Genomic DNA, 25,761 nt, shown 5'->3' on the forward strand with positions numbered 1-25,761 from the left:
AGGCGGAGATTGGGAGCGGAGACAGGGCGTGGTTATGTATAGAGGCGGGGCTCCCGCGGCCGCCGCGGTCAGTGATTGCCGCTCTGAGGTGACGCTATGAGCTCCCCGTGCCCGCGCTGCCGCAAACCCGTCTACTTCGGTGAGTGACAGTGTGAACAGCGACCAATGCACCGGGGAAAGGGATGGAGCCGCTATATATACGCTGTGTATAACTGATAGTATGAGGTATATACTCTGTGTATAAGGGATGGGGATGTATATAACTGATAGTATGAGGTATATACTCTGTGTATAAGGGATGGGGATGTGTCTAACTGATAGTATGAGGTATATACTCTGTGTATAAGGGATGGGGATGTATATAACTGATAGTATGAGGTGTATAAGGGGTGGGGATGTATATGAGGGATAGTATGAGGTATATACTCTGTGTATAAGGGGTGGGGATGTATATAACTGATAGTATGAGGTATATACTCTGTGTATAAGGGGTGGGGATGTATATAACTGATAGTATGAGGTATATACTCTGTGTATAAGGGATGGGGATGTATATAAGGGATAGTGTGAGGTATATACTCTGTGTATAAGGGGTGGGGATGTATATGAGGGATAGTATGAGGTATATACTCTGTGTATAAGGGATGGGGATGTATATAACTGACAGTATGAGGTATATACTCTGTGTATAAGGAATAGTATGAGGTATATACTCTGTGTATAAGGGATGGGGATGTATATAAGGGATAGTATGAGGTATATACTCTGTGTATAAGGGATGGGGATGTATATGAGGGATAGTGTGAGGTATATACTCTGTGTATAAGGAATGGGGATGTATATAACTGATAGTATGAGGTGTATACTCTGTGTATAAGGGATGGGGATGTATATGAGTGATAGTATGAGGTATATACTCTGTGTATAAGGGATGGGGATGTATATGAGGGATAGTATGAGGTATATTCTCTGTGTATAAGGGATGGGGATGTATATAAGGGATAGTGTGAGGTATATACTCTGTGTATAAGGGATGGGGATGTATATAACGGATAGTATGAGGTATATACTCTGTGTATAAGGGATGGGGATGTATATGAGGGATAGTGTGAGGTATATACTCTGTGTATAAGGGATGGAGATGTATATAACGGATAGTATGAGGTATATACTCTGTGTATAAGGAATAGTATGAGGTATATACTCTGTGTATAAGGGATGGGGATTTATATGAGGGATAGTGTGAGGTATATACTCTGTGTATAAGGGATGGAGATGTATATAAGGGATAGTATGAGGTATATACTCTGTGTATAAGGGATAGTATGAGGTATATACGCTGTGTATAAGGAATAGTATGAGGTATATACGCTGTGTATAAGGAATAGTATGAGGTATATACGCTGTGTATAAGGAATGGGGATGTATATAAGGGATAGTATGAGGTATATACTCTGTGTATAAGGGATAGTATGAGGTATATACTCTGTGTATAAGGAATAGTATGAGGTATATACGCTGTGTATAAGGAATGGGGATGTATATAAGGGATAGTGTGAGGTATATACTCTGTGTATAAGGGATGGGGATGTATATAAGGGATAGTATGAGGTATATACTCTGTGTATAAGGAATAGTATGAGGTATATACTCTGTGTATAAGGGATGGGGATGTATATAAGGGATAGTATGAGGTATATACTCTGTGTATAAGGAATGGGGATGTATATAAGGGATAGTGTGAGGTATATACTCTGTGTATAAGGGATGGAGATGTATATAAGGGATAGTATGAGGTATATACTCTGTGTATAAGGAATGGGGATGTATATAAGGGATAGTGTGAGGTATATACTCTGTGTATAAGGGATGGGGATGTATATAACTGATAGTGTGAGGTATATACTCTGTGTATAAGGGATGGAGATGTATATAAGGGATAGTATGAGGTATATACTCTGTGTATAAGGGATGGGGATGTATATAACTGACAGTATGAGGTATATACTCTGTGTATAAGGGATGGGGATGTATATAAGGGATAGTATGAGGTATATACTCTGTGTATAAGGGATGGGGATGTATATAAGGGATAGTATGAGGTATATACTCTGTGTATAAGGGATGGGGATGTATATAAGGGATAGTATGAGGTATATACTCTGTGTATAAGGGATGGGGATGTATATAAGGGATAGTATGAGGTATATACTCTGTGTATAAGGGATGGGGATGTATATAAGGGATAGTATGAGGTATATACTCTGTGTATAAGGGATGGGGATGTATATAAGGGATAGTATGAGGTATATACTCTGTGTATAAGGGATGGGGATGTATATAAGGGATAGTATGAGGTATATACTCTGTGTATAAGGGATGGGGATGTATATAAGGGATAGTATGAGGTATATACTCTGTGTATAAGGGATGGGGATGTATATAAGGGATAGTATGAGGTATATACTCTGTGTATAAGGGATGGGGATGTATATAAGGGATAGTATGAGGTATATACTCTGTGTATAAGGGATGGGGATGTATATAAGGGATAGTATGAGGTATATACTCTGTGTATAAGGGATGGGGATGTATATAAGGGATAGTGTGAGGTATATACTCTGTGTATAAGGAATGGGGATGTATATAAGGGATAGTGTGAGGTATATACTCTGTGTATAAGGAATGGGGATGTATATAAGGGATAGTGTGAGGTATACACTCCCCGGCCACTTTATTAGGTACACCTGTCCAACTGCTCGTTAACACTTAATTTCTAATCAGCCAATCACATGGCGGCAGTGCATTTAGGCATGTAGACATGGTCAGGACAATCTCCTGCAGTTCTCCCGAGCATCAGTATGGGGAAGAAAGGTGATTTGTGGCCTGTGAACGTGGCATGGTTGTTGGTGCCAGAAGGGCTGGTCTGAGTATTTCAGAAACTGCTGATCTACTGGGATTTTCATGCACAACCATCTCTAGGGTTTACAGAGAATGGTCCGAAAAAGAAAAAACATCCAGTGAGCGGCAGTTCTGTGGGCGGAAATGCCTTGTTGATGCCAGAGGTCAGAGGAGAATGGGCAGACTGGTTCGAGCTGATAGAAAGGCAACAGTGACTCAAATCGCCACCCGTTACACCCAAGGTAGGCAGAAGAGCATCTCTGAACGCACAGTACATCCAACTTAGAGGCAGATGGGCTACAGCAGCAGAAGACCGCAGCGGGTGCCACTCCTTTCAGCTAAGAACAGGAAACTGAGGCTACAATTTGCACAAGCTCATCGAAATTGGACAGTAGAAGATTGGAAAAACGTTGCCTGGTCTGATGAGTCTCGATTTCTGCTGCGACATTCGGATGGTAGGGTCAGAATTTGGTACAACAACATGAAAGCATGGATCCATCCTGCCTTGTATCAGCGGCTCAGGCTGGTGGTGCTGGTGTCATGGATCCATCCTGCCTTGTATCAGCGGCTCAGGCTGGTGGTGGTGGTGTCATGGATCCATCCTGCCTTGTATCAGCGGCTCAGGCTGGTGGTGCTGGTGTCATGGATCCATCCTGCCTTGTATCAGCGGCTCAGGCTGGTGGTGGTGGTGTCATGGATCCATCCTGCCTTGTATCAGCGGGTCAGGCTGGTGGTGGTGGTGTCATGGATCCATCCTGCCTTGTATCAGCGGCTCAGGCTGGTGGTGCTGGTGTCATGGATCCATCCTGCCTTGTATCAGCGGCTCAGGCTGGTGGTGGTGGTGTCATGGATCCATCCTGCCTTGTATCAGCGGCTCAGGCTGGTGGTGCTGGTGTCATGGATCCATCCTGCCTTGTATCAGCGGCTCAGGCTGGTGGTGGTGGTGTCATGGATCCATCCTGCCTTGTATCAGCGGGTCAGGCTGGTGGTGGTGGTGTCATGGATCCATCCTGCCTTGTATCAGCGGGTCAGGCTGGTGGTGGTGGTGTCATGGATCCATCCTGCCTTGTATCAGCGGCTCAGGCTGGTGGTGGTGGTGTCATGGATCCATCCTGCCTTGTATCAGCGGGTCAGGCTGGTGGTGCTGGTGTCATGGATCCATCCTGCCTTGTATCAGCGGGTCAGGCTGGTGGTGGTGTCATGGATCCATCCTGCCATGTATCAGCGGCTCAGGCTGGTGGTGGTGGTGTCATGGATCCATCCTGCCTTGTATCAGCGGGTCAGGCTGGTGGTGGTGGTGTCATGGATCCATCCTGCCTTGTGTCAGCGGCTGAGGCTGGTGGTGCTGGTGTCATGGATCCATCCTGCCTTGTATCAGCGGCTCAGGCTGGTGGTGGTGGGGTCATGGATCCATCCTGCCTTGTATCAGCGGCTCAGGCTGGTGCTGGTGGTGTCATGGATCCATCCTGCCTTGTATCAGCGGCTCAGGCTGGTCGTGGTGGGGTCATGGATCCATCCTGCCTTGTATCAGCGGCTCAGGCTGGTGCTGGTGGTGTCATGGATCCATCCTGCCTTGTATCAGCGGGTCAGGCTGGTGGTGGTGGTGTCATGGATCCATCCTGCCTTGTATCAGCGGGTCAGGCTGGTGGTGCTGGTGTCATGGATCCATCCTGCCTTGTATCAGCGGCTCAGGCTGGTGGTGGTGGTGTCATGGATCCATCCTGCCTTGTATCAGCGGCTCAGGCTGGTGGTGGTGGTGTCATGGATCCATCCTGCCTTGTATCAGCGGGTCAGGCTGGTGGTGGTGGTGTCATGGATCCATCCTGCCTTGTATCAGCGGCTCAGGCTGGTGGTGGTGGTGTCATGGATCCATCCTGCCTTGTATCAGCGGCTCAGGCTGGTGGTGGTGGTGTCATGGATCCATCCTGCCTTGTATCAGCGGCTCAGGCTGGTGGTGGTGGTGTCATGGATCCATCCTGCCTTGTATCAGCGGGTCAGGCTGGTGGTGCTGGTGTCATGGATCCATCCTGCCTTGTATCAGCGGGTCAGGCTGGTGGTGGTGTCATGGATCCATCCTGCCATGTATCAGCGGCTCAGGCTGGTGGTGGTGGTGTCATGGATCCATCCTGCCTTGTATCAGCGGGTCAGGCTGGTGGTGGTGGTGTCATGGATCCATCCTGCCTTGTATCAGCGGCTGAGGCTGGTGGTGCTGGTGTCATGGATCCATCCTGCCTTGTATCAGCGGCTCAGGCTGGTGGTGGTGGGGTCATGGATCCATCCTGCCTTGTATCAGCGGCTCAGGCTGGTGCTGGTGGTGTCATGGATCCATCCTGCCTTGTATCAGCGGCTCAGGCTGGTCGTGGTGGGGTCATGGATCCATCCTGCCTTGTATCAGCGGCTCAGGCTGGTGCTGGTGGTGTCATGGATCCATCCTGCCTTGTATCAGCGGGTCAGGCTGGTGGTGGTGGTGTCATGGATCCATCCTGCCTTGTATCAGCGGGTCAGGCTGGTGGTGCTGGTGTCATGGATCCATCCTGCCTTGTATCAGCGGCTCAGGCTGGTGGTGGTGGTGTCATGGATCCATCCTGCCTTGTATCAGCGGCTCAGGCTGGTGGTGGTGGTGTCATGGATCCATCCTGCCTTGTATCACCGGTCAGGCTGGTGGTGGTGGTGTCATGGATCCATCCTGCCTTGTATCAGCGGCTCAGGCTGGTGGTGGTGGGGTCATGGATCCATCCTGCCTTGGATCAGCGGGTCAGGCTGGTGCTGGTGGTGTCATGGATCCATCCTGCCTTGTATCAGCGGGTCAGGCTGGTGGTGGTGGTGTCATGGATCCATCCTGCCTTGTATCAGCGGCTCAGGCTGGTGGTGCTGGTGTCATGGATCCATCCTGCCTTGTATCAGCGGCTCAGGCTGGTGGTGCTGGTGTCATGGATCCATCCTGCCTTGTATCAGCGGCTCAGGCTGGTGGTGCTGGTGTCATGGATCCATCCTGCCTTGTATCAGCGGCTCAGGCTGGTGGTGGTGGTGTCATGGATCCATCCTGCCTTGTATCAGCGGCTCAGGCTGGTGGTGGTGGTGTCATGGATCCATCCTGCCTTGTATCAGCGGGTCAGGCTGGTGGTGGTGGTGTCATGGATCCATCCTGCCTTGTATCAGCGGCTCAGGCTGGTGGTGGTGGGGTCATGGATCCATCCTGCCTTGTATCAGCGGGTCAGGCTGGTGGTGGTGGTGTCATGGGTCCATCCTGCCTTGTATCAGCGGGTCAGGCTGGTGCTGGTGGTGTCATGGATCCATCCTGCCTTGTATCAGCGGCTCAGGCTGGTGGTGGTGTCATGGATCCATCCTGCCTTGTATCAGCGGGTCAGGCTGGTGGTGGTGGTGTCATGGATCCATCCTGCCTTGTATCAGCGGCTCAGGCTGGTGGTGGTGGTGTCATGGATCCATCCTGCCTTGTATCAGCGGCTCAGGCTGGTGGTGGTGGTGTCATGGATCCATCCTGCCTTGTATCAGTGGGTCAGGCTGGTGGTGGTGGTGTCATGGATCCATCCTGCCTTGTATCAGCGGGTCAGGCTGGTGCTGGTGGTGTCATGGATCCATCCTGCCTTGTATCAGCGGCTCAGGCTGGTGCTGGTGGTGTCATGGATCCATCCTGCCTTGTATCAGCGGGTCAGGCTGGTGCTGGTGGTGTCATGGATCCATCCTGCCTTGTATCAGCGGCTCAGGCTGGTGGTGGTGGTGTCATGGATCCATCCTGCCTTGTATCAGCGGCTCAGGCTGGTGGTGCTGTTGTCATGGATCCATCCTGCCTTGTATCAGCGGCTCAGGCTGGTGGTGCTGGTGTCATGGATCCATCCTGCCTTGTATCAGCGGCTCAGGCTGGTGGTGCTGGTGTCATGGATCCGTCCTGCCTTGTATCAGCGGCTCAGGCTGGTGGTGCCGGTGTCATGGATCCATCCTGCCTTGTATCAGCGGGTCAGGCTGGTGGTGCCGGTGTCATGGATCCATCCTGCCTTGTATCAGCGGCTCAGGCTGGTGGTGCTGGTGTCATGGATCCATCCTACCTTGTATCAGCGGCTCAGGCTGGTGGTGGTGGTGTCATGGATCCATCCTGCCTTGTATCAGCGGGTCAGGCTGGTGGTGCTGGTGTCATGGATCCATCCTGCCTTGTATCAGCGGCTCAGGCTGGTAGTGGTGGTGTCATGGATCCATCCTGCCTTGTATCAGCGGGTCAGGCTGGTGGTGCTGGTGTCATGGATCCATCCTGCCTTGTATCAGCGGCTCAGGCTGGTGGTGGTGGTGTCATGGATCCATCCTGCCTTGTATCAGCGGGTCAGGCTGGTGGTGCTGGTGTCATGGATCCATCCTGCCTTGTATCAGCGGCTCAGGCTGGTGGTGCTGGTGCCATGGATCCATCCTGCCTTGTATCAGCGGCTCAGGCTGGTGGTGGTGGTGTCATGGATCCATCCTGCCTTGTATCAGCGGGTCAGGCTGGTGGTGGTGGTGTCATGGATCCATCCTGCCTTGTATCAGCGGCTCAGGCTGGTGGTGGTGGTGTCATGGATCCATCCTGCCTTGTATCAGCGGCTCAGGCTGGTGGTGCCGGTGTCATGGATCCATCCTGCCTTGTATCAGCGGCTCAGGCTGGTGGTGCTGGTGTCATGGATCCATCCTGCCTTGTATCAGCGGCTCAGGCTGGTGGTGGTGGTGTCATGGATCCATCCTGCCTTGTATCAGCGGCTCAGGCTGGTGGTGGTGGTGTCATGGATCCATCCTGCCTTGTATCAGCGGCTCAGGCTGGTGGTGGTGTCATGGATCCATCCTGCCTTGTATCAGCGGCTCAGGCTGGTGGTGGTGGTGTCATGGATCCATCCTGCCTTGTATCAGCGGCTCAGGCTGGTGGTGGTGGTGTCATGGATCCATCCTGCCTTGTATCAGCGGGTCAGGCTGGTGGTGCTGGTGTCATGGATCCATCCTGCCTTGTATCAGCGGGTCAGGCTGGTGGTGGGGGTGTCATGGATCCATCCTGCCTTGTATCAGCGGCTCAGGCTGGTGGTGCTGGTGTCATGGATCCATCCTGCCTTGTATCAGCGGCTCAGGCTGGTGGTGGTGGTGTCATGGATCCATCCTGCCTTGTATCAGCGGCTCAGGCTGGTGTCATGGATCCCTCCTGCCTTGTATCAGCGGCTCAGGCTGGTGGTGGTGTCATGGATCCATCCTGCCTTGTATCAGCGGCTCAGGCTGGTGGTGCTGGTGTCATGGATCCATCCTGCCTTGTATCAGCGGGTCAGGCTGGTGTCATGGATCCCTCCTGCCTTGTATCAGCGGCTCAGGCTGGTGGTGGTGTCATGGATCCATCCTGCCTTGTATCAGCGGCTCAGGCTGGTGGTGCTGGTGTCATGGATCCATCCTGCCTTGTATCAGCGGCTCAGGCTGGTGGTGGTGGTGTCATGGATCCATCCTGCCTTGTATCAGCGGCTCAGGCTGGTGTCATGGATCCCTCCTGCCTTGTATCAGCGGCTCAGGCTGGTGGTGGTGTCATGGATCCATCCTGCCTTGTATCAGCGGCTCAGGCTGGTGGTGCTGGTGTCATGGATCCATCCTGCCTTGTATCAGCGGCTCAGGCTGGTGTCATGGATCCCTCCTGCCTTGTATCAGCGGCTCAGGCTGGTGGTGGTGTCATGGATCCATCCTGCCTTGTATCAGCGGCTCAGGCTGGTGGTGCTGGTGTCATGGATCCATCCTGCCTTGTATCAGCGGGTCAGGCTGGTGGTGGTGTCATGGATCCATCCTGCCTTGTATCAGCGGCTCAGGCTGGTGGTGCTGGTGTCATGGATCCATCCTGCCTTGTATCAGCGGCTCAGGCTGGTGGTGGTGGTGTCATGGATCCATCCTGCCTTGTATCAGCGGGTCAGGCTGGTGGTGCTGGTGTCATGGATCCATCCTGCCTTGTATCAGCGGCTCAGGCTGGTGGTGGTGGTGTCATGGATCCATCCTGCCTTGTATCAGCGGCTCAGGCTGGTGCTGTCATGGATCCATCCTGCCTTGTATCAGCGGGTCAGGCTGGTGGTGCTGGTGTCATGGATCCATCCTGCCTTGTATCAGCGGGTCAGGCTGGTGGTGGTGTCATGGATCCATCCTGCCATGTATCAGCGGCTCAGGCTGGTGGTGCTGGTGTCATGGATCCATCCTGCCTTGTGTCAGCGGCTCAGGCTGGTGGTGGTGGTGTCATGCATCCATCCTGCCTTGTATCAGCGGCTCAGGCTGGTGGTGCTGGTGTCATGGATCCATCCTGCCTTGTATCAGCGGGTCAGGCTGGTGGTGGTGGTGTCATGGATCCATCCTGCCTTGTATCAGCGGGTCAGGCTGGTGGTGGTGTTGTCATGGATCCATCCTGCCTTGTATCAGCGGGTCAGGCTGGTGGTGGTGGTGTCATGGATCCATCCTGCCTTGTATCAGCGGCTCAGGCTGGTGGTGGTGGTGTCATGGATCCATCCTGCCTTGTATCAGCGTCTCAGGCTGGTGGTGGGGGTGTCATGGATCCATCCTGCCTTGTATCAGCGGCTCAGGCTGGTGGTGGTGGTGTCATGGATCCATCCTGCCTTGTATCAGCGGCTCAGGCTGGTGGTGGTGGTGTCATGGATCCACCCTGCCTTGTATCAGCGGCTCAGGCTGGTGGTGCTGGTGTCATGGATCCATCCTGCCTTGTATCAGCGGCTCAGGCTGGTGGTGGTGGTGTCATGGATCCATCCTGCCTTGTATCAGCGGCTCAGGCTGGTGGTGGTGTCATGGATCCATCCTGCCTTGTATCAGCGGCTCAGGCTGGTGGTGGTGTCATGGATCCATCCTGCCTTGTATCAGCGGGTCAGGCTGGTGGTGCTGGTGTCATGGATCCATCCTGCCTTGTATCAGCGGCTCAGGCTGGTGGTGCTGGTGTCATGGATCCATCCTGCCTTGTATCAGCGGCTCAGGCTGGTGCTGGTGTCATGGATCCATCCTGCCTTGTATCAGCGGCTCAGGCTGGTGCTGGTGTCATGGATCCATCCTGCCTTGTATCAGCGGGTCAGGCTGGTGGTGCTGGTGTCATGGATCCATCCTGCCTTGTATCAGCGGGTCAGGCTGGTGGTGGTGTTGTCATGGATCCATCCTGCCTTGTATCAGCGGGTCAGGCTGGTGGTGGTGGTGTCATGGATCCATCCTGCCTTGTATCAGCGGCTCAGGCTGGTGGTGGTGGTGTCATGGATCCATCCTGCCTTGTATCAGCGGCTCAGGCTGGTGGTGGTGGTGTCATGGATCCATCCTGCCTTGTATCAGCGGCTCAGGCTGGTGCTGGTGGTGTCATGGATCCATCCTGCCTTGTATCAGCGGGTCAGGCTGGTGCTGGTGGTGTCATGGATCCATCCTGCCTTGTATCAGCGGCTCAGGCTGGTGGTGGTGGTGTCATGGATCCATCCTGCCTTGTATCAGCGGCTCAGGCTGGTGGTGCTGTTGTCATGGATCCATCCTGCCTTGTATCAGCGGCTCAGGCTGGTGGTGCTGGTGTCATGGATCCATCCTGCCTTGTATCAGCGGCTCAGGCTGGTGGTGCTGGTGTCATGGATCCGTCCTGCCTTGTATCAGCGGCTCAGGCTGGTGGTGCCGGTGTCATGGATCCATCCTGCCTTGTATCAGCGGGTCAGGCTGGTGGTGCCGGTGTCATGGATCCATCCTGCCTTGTATCAGCGGCTCAGGCTGGTGGTGCTGGTGTCATGGATCCATCCTACCTTGTATCAGCGGCTCAGGCTGGTGGTGGTGGTGTCATGGATCCATCCTGCCTTGTATCAGCGGGTCAGGCTGGTGGTGCTGGTGTCATGGATCCATCCTGCCTTGTATCAGCGGCTCAGGCTGGTAGTGGTGGTGTCATGGATCCATCCTGCCTTGTATCAGCGGGTCAGGCTGGTGGTGCTGGTGTCATGGATCCATCCTGCCTTGTATCAGCGGCTCAGGCTGGTGGTGGTGGTGTCATGGATCCATCCTGCCTTGTATCAGCGGGTCAGGCTGGTGGTGCTGGTGTCATGGATCCATCCTGCCTTGTATCAGCGGCTCAGGCTGGTGGTGCTGGTGCCATGGATCCATCCTGCCTTGTATCAGCGGCTCAGGCTGGTGGTGGTGGTGTCATGGATCCATCCTGCCTTGTATCAGCGGGTCAGGCTGGTGGTGGTGGTGTCATGGATCCATCCTGCCTTGTATCAGCGGCTCAGGCTGGTGGTGGTGGTGTCATGGATCCATCCTGCCTTGTATCAGCGGCTCAGGCTGGTGGTGCCGGTGTCATGGATCCATCCTGCCTTGTATCAGCGGCTCAGGCTGGTGGTGCTGGTGTCATGGATCCATCCTGCCTTGTATCAGCGGCTCAGGCTGGTGGTGGTGGTGTCATGGATCCATCCTGCCTTGTATCAGCGGCTCAGGCTGGTGGTGGTGGTGTCATGGATCCATCCTGCCTTGTATCAGCGGCTCAGGCTGGTGGTGGTGTCATGGATCCATCCTGCCTTGTATCAGCGGCTCAGGCTGGTGGTGGTGGTGTCATGGATCCATCCTGCCTTGTATCAGCGGCTCAGGCTGGTGGTGGTGGTGTCATGGATCCATCCTGCCTTGTATCAGCGGGTCAGGCTGGTGGTGGTGGTGTCATGGATCCATCCTGCCTTGTATCAGCGGCTCAGGCTGGTGGTGCTGGTGTCATGGATCCATCCTGCCTTGTATCAGCGGGTCAGGCTGGTGGTGGGGGTGTCATGGATCCATCCTGCCTTGTATCAGCGGCTCAGGCTGGTGGTGCTGGTGTCATGGATCCATCCTGCCTTTTATCAGCGGCTCAGGCTGGTGGTGGTGGTGTCATGGATCCATCCTGCCTTGTATCAGCGGCTCAGGCTGGTGTCATGGATCCCTCCTGCCTTGTATCAGCGGCTCAGGCTGGTGGTGGTGTCATGGATCCATCCTGCCTTGTATCAGCGGCTCAGGCTGGTGGTGCTGGTGTCATGGATCCATCCTGCCTTGTATCAGCGGGTCAGGCTGGTGTCATGGATCCCTCCTGCCTTGTATCAGCGGCTCAGGCTGGTGGTGGTGTCATGGATCCATCCTGCCTTGTATCAGCGGCTCAGGCTGGTGGTGCTGGTGTCATGGATCCATCCTGCCTTGTATCAGCGGCTCAGGCTGGTGGTGGTGGTGTCATGGATCCATCCTGCCTTGTATCAGCGGCTCAGGCTGGTGTCATGGATCCCTCCTGCCTTGTATCAGCGGCTCAGGCTGGTGGTGGTGTCATGGATCCATCCTGCCTTGTATCAGCGGCTCAGGCTGGTGGTGCTGGTGTCATGGATCCATCCTGCCTTGTATCAGCGGCTCAGGCTGGTGTCATGGATCCCTCCTGCCTTGTATCAGCGGCTCAGGCTGGTGGTGGTGTCATGGATCCATCCTGCCTTGTATCAGCGGCTCAGGCTGGTGGTGCTGGTGTCATGGATCCATCCTGCCTTGTATCAGCGGGTCAGGCTGGTGGTGGTGTCATGGATCCATCCTGCCTTGTATCAGCGGCTCAGGCTGGTGGTGCTGGTGTCATGGATCCATCCTGCCTTGTATCAGCGGCTCAGGCTGGTGGTGGTGGTGTCATGGATCCATCCTGCCTTGTATCAGCGGGTCAGGCTGGTGGTGCTGGTGTCATGGATCCATCCTGCCTTGTATCAGCGGCTCAGGCTGGTGGTGGTGGTGTCATGGATCCATCCTGCCTTGTATCAGCGGCTCAGGCTGGTGCTGTCATGGATCCATCCTGCCTTGTATCAGCGGGTCAGGCTGGTGGTGCTGGTGTCATGCATCCATCCTGCCTTGTATCAGCGGCTCAGGCTGGTGGTGCTGGTGTCATGGATCCATCCTGCCTTGTATCAGCGGGTCAGGCTGGTGGTGGTGGTGTCATGGATCCATCCTGCCTTGTATCAGCGGGTCAGGCTGGTGGTGGTGTTGTCATGGATCCATCCTGCCTTGTATCAGCGGGTCAGGCTGGTGGTGGTGGTGTCATGGATCCATCCTGCCTTGTATCAGCGGCTCAGGCTGGTGGTGGTGGTGTCATGGATCCATCCTGCCTTGTATCAGCGTCTCAGGCTGGTGGTGGGGGTGTCATGGATCCATCCTGCCTTGTATCAGCGGCTCAGGCTGGTGGTGGTGGTGTCATGGATCCATCCTGCCTTGTATCAGCGGCTCAGGCTGGTGGTGGTGGTGTCATGGATCCACCCTGCCTTGTATCAGCGGCTCAGGCTGGTGGTGCTGGTGTCATGGATCCATCCTGCCTTGTATCAGCGGCTCAGGCTGGTGGTGGTGGTGTCATGGATCCATCCTGCCTTGTATCAGCGGCTCAGGCTGGTGGTGGTGTCATGGATCCATCCTGCCTTGTATCAGCGGCTCAGGCTGGTGGTGGTGTCATGGATCCATCCTGCCTTGTATCAGCGGGTCAGGCTGGTGGTGCTGGTGTCATGGATCCATCCTGCCTTGTATCAGCGGCTCAGGCTGGTGGTGCTGGTGTCATGGATCCATCCTGCCTTGTATCAGCGGCTCAGGCTGGTGCTGGTGTCATGGATCCATCCTGCCTTGTATCAGCGGCTCAGGCTGGTGCTGGTGTCATGGATCCATCCTGCCTTGTATCAGTGGGTCAGGCTGGTGGTGCTGGTGTCATGGATCCATCCTGCCTTGTATCAGCGGGTCAGGCTGGTGGTGGTGTTGTCATGGATCCATCCTGCCTTGTATCAGCGGGTCAGGCTGGTGGTGGTGGTGTCATGGATCCATCCTGCCTTGTATCAGCGGCTCAGGCTGGTGGTGGTGGTGTCATGGATCCATCCTGCCTTGTATCAGCGTCTCAGGCTGGTGGTGGGGGTGTCATGGATCCATCCTGCCTTGTATCAGCGGCTCAGGCTGGTGGTGGTGGTGTCATGGATCCATCCTGCCTTGTATCAGCGGGTCAGGCTGGTGGTGGTGGTGTCATGGATCCATCCTGCCTTGTATCAGCGGCTCAGGCTGGTGGTGGTGGTGTCATGGATCCATCCTGCCTTGTATCAGCGGCTCAGGCTGGTGGTGGTGGTGTCATGGATCCACCCTGCCTTGTATCAGCGGCTCAGGCTGGTGGTGCTGGTGTCATGGATCCATCCTGCCTTGTATCAGCGGGTCAGGCTGGTGGTGGTGGTGTCATGGATCCATCCTGCCTTGTATCAGCGGCTCAGGCTGGTGCTGGTGTCATGGATCCATCCTGCCTTGTATCAGCGGCTCAGGCTGGTGCTGGTGTCATGGATCCATCCTGCCTTGTATCAGCGGGTCAGGCTGGTGGTGCTGGTGTCATGGATCCATCCTGCCTTGTATCAGCGGGTCAGGCTGGTGGTGCTGGTGTCATGGATCCATCCTGCCTTGTATCAGCGGCTCAGGCTGGTGCTGGTGTCATGGATCCATCCTGCCTTGTATCAGCGGCTCAGGCTGGTGCTGGTGTCATGGATCCATCCTGCCTTGTATCAGCGGGTCAGGCTGGTGGTGCTGGTGTCATGGATCCATCCTGCCTTGTATCAGCGGGTCAGGCTGGTGGTGCTGGTGTCATGGATCCATCCTGCCTTGTATCAGCGGGTCAGGCTGGTGGTGGTGGTGTCATGGATCCATCCTGCCTTGTGTCAGCGGGTCAGGCTGGTGGTGGTGGTGTCATGGATCCATCCTGCCTTGTGTCAGCGGCTCAGGCTGGTGGTGGTGGTGTCATGGATCCATCCTGCCTTGTATCAGCGGGTCAGGCTGGTGGTGCTGGTGTCATGGATCCATCCTGCCTTGTATCAGCGGCTCAGGCTGGTGCTGGTGTCATGGATCCATCCTGCCTTGTATCAGCGGGTCAGGCTGGTGGTGGTGGTGTCATGGATCCATCCTGCCTTGTATCAGCGGCTCAGGCTGGTGGTGCTGGTGTCATGGATCCATCCTGCCTTGTATCAGCGGCTCAGGCTGGTGGTGGTGGTGTCATGGATCCATCCTGCCTTGTATCAGCGGGTCAGGCTGGTGGTGCTGGTGTCATGGATCCATCCTGCCTTGTATCAGCGGCTCAGGCTGGTGGTGGTGGTGTCATGGATCCATCCTGCCTTGTATCAGCGGGTCAGGCTGGTGGTGCTGGTGTCATGGATCCATCCTGCCTTGTATCAGCGGCTCAGGCTGGTGCTGGTGTCATGGATCCATCCTGCCTTGTATCAGCGGGTCAGGCTGGTGGTGCTGGTGTCATGGATCCATCCTGCCTTGTATCAGCGGGTCAGGCTGGTGGTGCTGGTGTCATGGATCCATCCTGCCTTGTATCAGCGGGTCAGGCTGGTGGTGGTGGTGTCATGGATCCATCCTGCCTTGTATCAGCGGGTCAGGCTGGTGGTGGTGGTGTCATGGATCCATCCTGCCTTGTATCAGCGGCTCAGGCTGGTGGTGCTGGTGTCATGGATCCATCCTGCCTTGTGTCAGCGGCTCAGGCTGGTGGTGCTGGTGTCATGGATCCATCCTGCCTTGTATCAGCGGGTCAGGCTGGTGGTGCTGGTGTCATGGATCCATCCTGCCTTGTATCAGCGGGTCAGGCTGGTGGTGCTGGTGTCATGGATCCATCCTGCCTTGTATCAGCGGGTCAGGCTGGTGGTGGTGGTGTCATGGATCCATCCTGCCTTGTATCAGCGGGTCAGGCTGGTGGTGGGGGTGTCATGGATCCATCCTGCCTTGTATCAGCGGGTCAGGCTGGTGCTGGTGGTGTCATGGATCCATCCTGCCTTGTATCAGCGGCTCAGGCTGGTGGTGGTGGTGTCATGGATCCATCCTGCCTTGTATCAGCGGCTCAGGCTGGTGGTGGTGGTGTCATGGATCCATCCTGCCTTGTATCAGCGGCTCAGGCTGGTGGTGGTGGTGTCATGGATCCATCCTGCCTTGTATCAGCGGCTCAGGCTGGTGGTGCTGGTGTCATGGATCCATCCTGCCTTGTGTCAGCGGCTCAGGCTGGTGGTGCTGGTGTCATGGATCCATCCTGCCTTGTGTCAGCGGCTCAGGCTGGTGGTGCTGGTGTCATGGATCCATCCTGCCTTGTATCAGCGGCTCAGGCTGGTGGTGGTGGTGTCATGGATCCATCCTGCCTTGTATCAGCGGCTCAGGCTGGTGGTGCTGGTGTCATGGATCCATCCTGCCTTGTATCAGCGGGTCAGGCTGGTGGTGGTGGTGTCATGGATCCATCCTGCCTTGTATCAGCGGGTCAGGCTGGTGGTGGTGGTGTCATGGATCCATCCTGCCTTGTATCAGCGGCTCAGGCTGGTGGTGCTGGTGTCATGGATCCATCCTGCCTTGTATCAGCGGCTCAGGCTGGTGGTGCTGGTGTCATGGATCCATCCTGCCTTGTATCAGCGGGTCAGGCTGGTGGTGGTGGTGTCATGGATCCATCCTGCCTTGTATCAGCGGGTCAGGCTGGTGCTGGTGGTGTCATGGATCCATCCTGCCTTGTATCAGCGGGTCAGGCTGGTGGTGGTGTCATGGATCCATCCTGCCTTGTATCAGCGGGTCAGGCTGGTGCTGGTGGTGTCATGGATCCATCCTGCCTTGTATCAGCGGGTCAGGCTGGTGCTGGTGGTGTCATGGATCCATCCTGCCTTGTATCAGCGGCTCAGGCTGGTGCTGGTGGTGTCATGGATCCATCCTGCCTTGTATCAGCGGCTCAGGCTGGTGCTGGTGGTGTCATGGATCCATCCTGCCTTGTATCAGCGGCTCAGGCTGGTGGTGGTGGTGTCATGGATCCATCCTGCCTTGTATCAGCGGCTCAGGCTGGTGGTGGTGGTGTCATGGATCCATCCTGCCTTGTATCAGCGGGTCAGGCTGGTGGTGCTGGTGTCATGGATCCATCCTGCCTTGTATCAGCGGGTCAGGCTGGTGGTGGTGGTGTCATGGATCCATCCTGCCTTGTATCAGCGGCTCAGGCTGGTGGTGGTGGTGTCATGGATCCATCCTGCCTTGTATCAGCGGCTCAGGCTGGTGGTGCTGGTGTCATGGATCCATCCTGCCTTGTATCAGCGGGTCAGGCTGGTGGTGGTGGTGTCATGGATCCATCCTGCCTTGTATCAGCGGCTCAGGCTGGTGGTGGTGGTGTCATGGATCCATCCTGCCTTGTATCAGCGGGTCAGGCTGGTGGTGGTGGTGTCATGGATCCATCCTGCCTTGTATCAGCGGGTCAGGCTGGTGGTGGTGGTGTCATGGATCCATCCTGCCTTGTATCAGCGGGTCAGGCTGGTGGTGGTGGTGTCATGGATCCATCCTGCCCTGTATCAGCGGGTCAGGCTGGTGGTGGTGGTGTCATGGATCCATCCTGCCTTGTATCAGCGGGTCAGGCTGGTGGTGGTGGTGTCATGGATCCATCCTGCCTTGTATCAGCGGCTCAGGCTGGTGGTGCTGGTGTCATGGATCCATCCTGCCTTGTATCAGCGGTTCAGGCTGGTGGTGGTGGTGTCATGGATCCATCCTGCCTTGTATCAGTGGGTCAGGCTGGTGGTGGTGGTGTCATGGATCCATCCTGCCTTGTATCAGCGGCTCAGGCTGGTGGTGGTGGTGTCATGGATCCATCCTGCCTTGTATCAGCGGGTCAGGCTGGTGGTGGTGGTGTCATGGATCCATCCTGCCTTGTATCAGCGGGTCAGGCTGGTGGTGCTGGTGTCATGGATCCATCCTGCCTTGTATCAGCGGCTCAGGCTGGTGGTGGTGGTGTCATGGATCCATCCTGCCTTGTATCAGCGGGTCAGGCTGGTGGTGCTGGTGTCATGGATCCATCCTGCCTTGTATCAGCGGCTCAGGCTGGTGGTGGTGGTGTCATGGATCCATCCTGCCTTGTATCAGCGGGTCAGGCTGGTGGTGGTGGTGTCATGGATCCATCCTGCCTTGTATCAGCGGGTCAGGCTGGTGGTGCTGGTGTCATGGATCCCTCCTGCCTTGTATCAGCGGGTCAGGCTGGTGGTGGTGGTGTCATGGATCCATCCTGCCTTGTATCAGCGGGTCAGGCTGGTGGTGGTGGTGTCATGGATCCCTCCTGCCTTGTATCAGCGGCTCAGGCTGGTGGTGGTGGTGTCATGGATCCATCCTGCCTTGTATCAGTGGGTCAGGCTGGTGGTGGTGGTGTCATGGATCCATCCTGCCTTGTATCAGCGGCTCAGGCTGGTGGTGGTGGTGTCATGGATCCATCCTGCCTTGTATCAGCGGGTCAGGCTGGTGGTGGTGGTGTCATGGATCCATCCTGCCTTGTATCAGCGGGTCAGGCTGGTGGTGCTGGTGTCATGGATCCATCCTGCCTTGTATCAGCGGCTCAGGCTGGTGGTGGTGGTGTCATGGTGTCTTTGGGCCCCTTGGTACAACGCCACAGCCTACCTGAGTATTGTTGCTGACCATGTCCATCCCTTTATGAGCACAATGTACCCTGTAACATCTGATGGCTACTTTCAGCAGGATAATGCGCCATGTCATAAAGCTGGAATCATCTCAGACTGGTTTCTTGAACATGACAATGAGGTCACTGGACACAAATGGCTCCACAGTCACCAGATCTCAATCCAATAGAGCATCTTTGGGATGTGGTGGAACGGGAGATTCGCATCATGGATGTGCAGCCGACAAATCTGCAGCAACTGTGTGATGCCATCATGTCACTATGGAGCAAAATCTCTGAGGAGCTTCCAGCACCTTGTTGTATCTATGCCACGAAGAATTGAGGCAGTTCTGAAGGCAAAAGGGGGTCCAACCCGTTACTAGCATGGTGGACCTAATAAAGTGGCCGGTGAGTGTATACTCTGTGTATAAGGGATGGAGATGTATATAAGGGATAGTATGAGGTATATTCTCTGTGTATAAGTGATGGGGATGTATATGAGGGATAGTATGAGGTATATACTCTGTGTATAAGGGATAGTATGAGGTATATACTCTGTGTATAAGGGATAGTATGAGGTATATACTCTGTGTATAAGGGATGGGGATGTATATAAGGGATAGTATGAGGTATATACTCTGTGTATAAGGGATGGGGATGTATATAAGGGATAGTATGAGGTATATACTCTGTGTATAAGGGATGGGGATGTATATAAGGGATAGTATGAGGTATATACTCTGTGTATAAGGGATGGGGATGTATATAAGGGATAGTATGAGGTATATACTCTGTGTATAAGGGATGGGGATGTATATAAGGGATAGTATGAGGTATATACTCTGTGTATAAGGGATGGGGATGTATATAAGGGATAGTATGGGGTATATACTCTGTGTATAAGGGATGGGGATGTATATAAAGATGTAGAGATGGGGATTATATATGTAGCGATAGTACAAGAAGAAAGTACGTGCACCTCGCCCTCTGGTAGGTCTCAATGACTCCAGGCACAGAGGAGTAGAATCAGCCGTGTGAATCCAGCACACCAGGAGTGCAATCGCGATGTCTGTTGGGACTGTGCTATATACAGCTATATGTGACTGTGTATATACAGGATGTAGCAGCTGTAGGTCCCGGTATATAGAGAATGTATTAGATACCTTATAGATTCCTGGGTCAGTACATGAAATGTATACAGAGAACTGTATATAAGCTATAGGGGACTGTATATGGAGGATGAGAATGTTTAGAGGCTGTGTATATGTGGAGGGTAGGTTATACTGATGCTATAGGTAATGGTATATAACGTGGAGGACGTATGGGACTGTATATAGGTTAGTGCACTATAAATACAATTTGGGACTGTATGAGGGGATGAAGGAGACAGTAAAATGTATATAGGACTGTATATAGAGTATATACAAGCTATAGGATGTACAGGGATGTCGGGCACCTATAGAACTATAGAATGCAGCATATGTGGTGTTTCGGTTGTGTGTGAGTTATAGGGGCTGCACAGGAGCTGGATATATGTATACTCTGTGCACCCGCGGCTCATGTGTCTCCTGTATATGTCACTGCCGTCCCCCAGTCTAGTGACTGCATGAGCCCTCTCCTCTGCTCTCTGTTATCAGCCGAGAAGGTCAGCTCCTTGGGCAAGAACTGGCACCGATTCTGCCTGAAATGTGAGCTCTGCAGCAAGGTCCTGTCAGCCGGTGGCCACGCAGAGGTAAGATCCCCCACGCCAGGTCTCCTACAGGGGCCCCTCTGCAGAGCGTCGCACCTGGCTTGTGTTCCCAGACTGTCACTGCCCCCCCCCCCCTCCCTTCTGTCAGACGTGTAGGGACCTGCAAGCTACAGGCCACGCACAGTATAGAAAATCATTATCCCAGGAGAAGACGCCACAACACCCCGGAGTGAGGGTCCTGATCACAAGAGCTTAAACTCTATGAGGAAATAGAGGACACAGGAGGAGTGAGGAACCTGATCACAAGAGCTTACACTCTATGAGGAGATAGAGAGGACACAGGAGGAGTGAGGGTCCTGAGCACAAGAGCTTACACTCTATGAGGAGATGGATAGGACACAGGAGGAGTGAGGGTCCTGATCACAAGAGCTTACGCTCTATGAGGAGATAGAGGAGACACAGGAGGAGTGAGGGTCCTGATCACAAGAGCTTACACTCTATGAGGAGATAGAGAGGACACAGGAGGAGTGAGGGCCCTGATCACAAGAGCTGACACTCTATGAGGAAATAGAGGACACAGGAGGAGTGAGGAACCTGATCACAAGAGCTTACACTCTATGAGGAGATAGAGAGGACACAGGAGGAGTGAGGGTCCTGATCACAAGAGCTTACACTCTATGAGGAGATAGAGAGGACACAGGAGGAGTGAGGGCCCTGATCACAAGAGCTGACACTCTATGAGGAAATAGAGGACACAGGAGGAGTGAGGAACCTGATCACAAGAGCTTACACTCTATGAGGAGATAGAGAGGACACAGGAGGAGTGAGGGTCCTGAGCACAAGAGCTTACACTCTATGAGGAGATAGATAGGACACAGGAGGAGTGAGGGTCCTGATCACAAGAGCTTACGCTCTATGAGGAGATAGGACACAGGAGGAGTGAGGGTCCTGATCACAAGAGCTTACGCTCTATGAGGAGATAGGGAGGACACAGGAGGAGTGAGGGCCCTGATCACAAGAGCTTACACTCTATGAGGGGGCGGTGTAGTTGTATCCGCACTGTGACTTCTGAGCTCTGCTACATCGCACTCTGCAGGTTTGGGGGGGGGGGGGGGCAGACACTGGGGTCTTGTTGGCTGCTCCCGGTGATGGAGGAAATTCCTCTCCTCAGGATCTTTCTGACAACTCAGGAAGGAACTTAAAAATAACCACGTCCCCCCCCCCCCCTCCTGGAATGTGGGAGAATGTGCGGCCGGGGGAGGGGAGCGGTGCCAGGGCTGGAGGGGGGTGCATGTGGCATTAGAAGGGACTGCACATAATTTTGTGGTCTGTCTCGGCGCCCGCAGACCCCTGCTCCCGGGTGATGGGGGGGGGGGGCGCAGTGTGGGGGGGGGGGGCGGGGATTATTATACAGGACGGTTCTGCTGCCGCTGACCTGATTCTCTGTGTCTCTGGGGGGGGAACATTGTCCGTGTGTAATGAGGCCTGAGAGCCCAGGAATGTGGAGGCAGCACCAGCACCCACTGGTCACACAGCCGAGTACACCACCTTCCCGGGTGCTCTGCAATGCGCTGGGCACTATCCCCCCACCCCCTTGGGTGCTCTGCAATGTGCTCGGCTCTGCCCCCCAACCCCCTTGGGTGCTCTGCAATGCGCTGGGCTCTGCCACCCACCCCCATGGGTGCTCTGAAATGCGCTGGGCACTATCCCCCCACCCCCTTGGGTGCTCTGCAATGCGCTGGGCTCTGCCCCCCACCCCCCTGGGTGCTCTGCAGTGCGCTGGGCTCTGCCCCCCCCCCACCCCCCTGGGTGCTCTGCAGTGCGCTGGGCTCTGCCCCCCCCCCCCCACCCCCCTGGGTGCTCTGCAGTGCGCTGGGCTCTGCCCCCCCCCCACCCCCCTGGGTGCTCTGCAGTGCGCTGAGCTCTGCCCCCCCCACCCCCTGGGTGCTCTGCAGTGCGCTGGGCTCTGCCCCCCCACCCCCCTGGGTGCTCTGCAGTGCGCTGGGCTCTGCCCCCCCACCCCCCTGGGTGCTCTGCAGTGCGCTGGGCTCTGCCCCCCCCACCCCCCTGGGTGCTCTGCAGTGCGCTGGGCTCTGCTCCCCCACCCCCCTGGGTGCTCTGCAGTGCGCTGGGCTCTGCCCCCCCCCCCACCCCCCTGGGTGCTCTGCAGTGCGCTGGGCTCTGCCCCCCCCACCCCCCTGGGTGCTCTGCAGTGCGCTGGGCTCTGCTCCCCCACCCCCCTGGGTGCTCTGCAGTGCGCTGGGCTCTGCCCCCCCCACCCCCCTGGGTGCTCTGCAGTGCGCTGGGCTCTGCCCCCCCCACCCCCTGGGTGCTCTGCAGTGCGCTGGGCTCTGCCCCCCCCACCCCCCTGGGTGCTCTGCAGTGCGCTGGGCTCTGCCCCCCCCACCCCCCTGGGTGCTCTGCAGTGCGCTGGGCTCTGCCCCCCCCACCCCCCTGGGTGCTCTGCAGTGCGCTGGGCTCTGCCCCCCCACCCCCCTGGGTGCTCTGCAGTGCGCTGGGCTCTGCCCCCCCACCCCCCTGGGTGCTCTGCAGTGCGCTGGGCTCTGCCCCCCCACCCCCCTGGGTGCTCTGCAGTGCGCTGGGCTCTGCCCCCCCACCCCCCTGGGTGCTCTGCAGTGCGCTGGGCTCTGCCCCCCCACCCCCCTGGGTGCTCTGCAGTGCGCTGGGCTCTGCCCCCCCACCCCCCTGGGTGCTCTGCAGTGCGCTGGGCACTACCAATCCTCCAACCCACCCCGCCCCCCCGGATGCTCTGCAATGGGCTGAGCACTACCTCCCAATCCCCCCCTTCCCCCTGGGTGCCCTACAATGCGCTGGCCTCTGCCCTCCTGGGTGCTCTGCACTGTGCCATGTCCTGCCCCCCCCCCAGCTGCTCTGCACTATCATCTCCCTGTGTGCATTTCATGCTCCTCTCTTTGTTTTTTCTCTCTCCTGCAGCACGATGGGCAGCCGTACTGTCATAAACCCTGCTACGCTGTGCTCTTTGGTCCTAAAGGTAAGTCTCCTCGCCCTGTGACTCCTGGCATCACCCAGGCTGGATATGGACCTCCGGAGGACTGGTGGCAACAATCTCCGGGGTCATGTAACTGCCTTAGGGGGGGCGGCACCTGATGACCCCAGGACTATCCTCCTTATCATCCGACTGCGCTGTCACATGGAAGGAATGCAGCGTTATCTCCTGCAGGGTGATGGGTGCTGCTTATTATAGACGCTGTCACCCGACATACACGGGTCTGCTGCCCTGGAATTCGCCTCACAAGGAGGAGAATAGGGTGATCTCTTAACCGGGAGCCCGGCCTGGCGCCTGCGTTCCCCGGGAGCCCGGCCTGGCGCCTGCGTTCCCCGGGAGCCCGGCCTGGCGCCTGCGTTCCCCGGGAGCCCGGCCTGGCGCCTGCGTTCCCCGGGAGCCCGGCCTGGCGCCTGCGTTCCCCGGGAGCCCGGCCTGGCGCCTGCGTTCCCCGGGAGCCCGGCCTGGCGCCTGCGTTCCCCGGGAGCCCGGCCTGGCGCCTGCGTTCCCCGGGAGCCCGGCCTGGCGCCTGCGTTCCCCGGGAGCCCGGCCTGGCGCCTGCGTTCCCCGGGAGCCCGGCCTGGCGCCTATTAATGCTGCGGGTGTGAGTTCCGGGCGTTCCGCCATCGCAGGCTGGAGACTGTTCTCACGCTTTTCTTTCCTCACGCCCTGGGCCGCGCCTCGTCTGATGTTTTATACTGTCTGGGAGCAGGTCCGGACATGCGGCTCCACATCGCACATTATCACCACAAGTGTCACACGCTCAGCACATTGCACACCTGAAATACTCTGTGCTGCTTCTTCTACCTGACAAGTCTAAACTTACTGACTCTTCTGCGGAAATACTCTGTGCTGCTGTGGCATCCAGGGAGGAAGGGGTGCACGCTGGTTACATCCTGACACTGCAGCTGTGTCCATAATGGGAGCAGGGGCCCGGCCTCCCCCTCTGTGTCCACAGCCGCGTCCTTCAGGTCTTTGCCCTTTGCTGATTCTCACAGAGGAACACAAACATTTGATGGGGGGGGAGTGAACCTTCTCCCAATTACTACTAAACTGACACTACGTTATTCATAGACTGAGCTTGTATGTCCCGTTCTGTGTATTCAGCTCCTCTGCAGATCAGGATGAATCCATGATGTCAGCAGAGGAATCCAACAAAATAAAAACTTGATCCTTTGTAACCAAAAATATACAGAAGGTCGCGAATCCCTCTAGTTTATACATAACATCCGTCCTAAAGAGGACCTCCACCTATCACAGGATGGGAAATGCTGTTAGTGGGATGGTAAGGGGTATTTATTGAAGGTGTGCAGTGGGGGCGTGTGCCCCGGGAGGGGGGGGTTTGTTTGGAGTGCAGAGGGGAGGTGCGCCTGGGGCTGGGGCCTAGAGTCCAGCCTGGCTCTCGCATGCACCGTATGTTTTGGTATGGGTTATGTGATGGGGACTCTATGTGAAACCCCAGGACCCGCCTCATGTTTTTGGGTCCCTTCATCCAGGTGTGAACATCGGAGGTGTTGGTTCTTACATCTATGATACGACTCCACGAGCACCGGAGAGACCACCCCTACCCGCCAGCTCCGCCCTCACAAACAGCAACCTATCAAGACCACCCAACAGAGGTTTGTATCTGACTGTAATCTATTGCTCTCTGTGATCAGACGCCTTCTTTACAATGATTGACTTTCTGCTTGTTTGCCGTCTCTTGCAGTTGTGGAGCCCGCACGCACATTTGCGGGGGAGACGGCGCTGTGCCCAGGATGCAGGAAACCCGTGTTCTTCGGTAAGCACCGGAAATGATGGGGGTTGGGATTCTCCTCTTTGACCCCCATCTCTGATCGCTGCTTGTCTTTACAGCTGAGAAGGTCATGTCTCTGGGCCGCAACTGGCACCGCCCGTGTCTGAGGTGTCAGCGGTGTAATAAGACCCTGACCTCTGGTGGCCACGCTGAGGTGAGGGAGGATAGAATTTGGGGGTTGTGTTGTGGTGTGTTTTGGGGTGTGTGACCTCTCTCTCCTCTTCCTGCAGCACGATGGTCTCCCATACTGCCATGTCCCCTGCTATGGTTACCTCTTTGGACCAAAGGGTGAGTGTCCTAACCCCTAGATGTAGAAAACAGAGCTGTGGCTCAAGAGCTTACACTCAACTTCTAACTAGTGACCTCTGCTTACAGGTGTGAACATCGGGGATGTGGGATGTTACGTGTACGACCCACGGACAGAGGATGAGACACAGTATGAGCAGTGACAAGGTGAGGAAACCCATTATACAGGATAGTATCACTGCTACCTGTCTCCTCCTGTGTAATATCACTGATATCTGGCTGATAATGTAATGGCGCAATGACACAACTTTTCTGTATATTTTACAGATTGTCTTGGACGTCGCCCTCTAGAGGTTGTCTTATCTTCTGCACTGCACTCAGGGCATCTTGTAGCTGGTTCCCAATTACCAGGCTGTGTCCCTGGTCATGGATGATGGGATAGTTGGGTGTATTATCCTCCGATGCTTATTTGCCTTATCCTACGCACCGTAGACCGTGGAGGCACGAGGTGTGGACGGTGCCTCAGTTATAACCCATAGACTTATATAGTCCTAGGAGCGTCACCTGGCTTTATTGTGTCACATGTAGACAGCACATACATAGATCACACACTGTGCACATTGTATGTATCACGCGTTTCGGGATGATTGGGGCCTCAGTAAAGTTTCGGTCCTCCCTGAGGCCTCCTGTGTTTTCGCGCTTTCCTTGTG

The 25,761-nt window shown here is 55.7% G+C and overlaps 1 protein-coding gene across 1 annotated transcript; it reads left to right on the forward strand.

Annotated features, from left to right (window-relative positions):
* CRIP3 (cysteine rich protein 3) lies at nucleotides 1–25,742 on the forward strand. The gene is made up of 9 exons (XM_072139835.1): nucleotides 1–139; nucleotides 19,933–20,027; nucleotides 22,941–22,998; nucleotides 24,507–24,629; nucleotides 24,719–24,790; nucleotides 24,865–24,959; nucleotides 25,036–25,093; nucleotides 25,181–25,258; nucleotides 25,379–25,742. The coding sequence occupies exons 1-8, from the start codon at nucleotides 97–99 to the stop codon at nucleotides 25,252–25,254; spliced, it is 618 nt and encodes a 205-aa protein (XP_071995936.1). The 5' UTR covers nucleotides 1–96; the 3' UTR covers nucleotides 25,255–25,258; nucleotides 25,379–25,742.
* Nucleotides 25,743–25,761: the final 19 nt, after the last annotated feature.

This window comes from Engystomops pustulosus, chromosome 3 (assembly GCF_040894005.1).
Source record: "Engystomops pustulosus chromosome 3, aEngPut4.maternal, whole genome shotgun sequence".
NCBI classification, from domain to species: domain Eukaryota; kingdom Metazoa; phylum Chordata; class Amphibia; order Anura; family Leptodactylidae; genus Engystomops; species Engystomops pustulosus.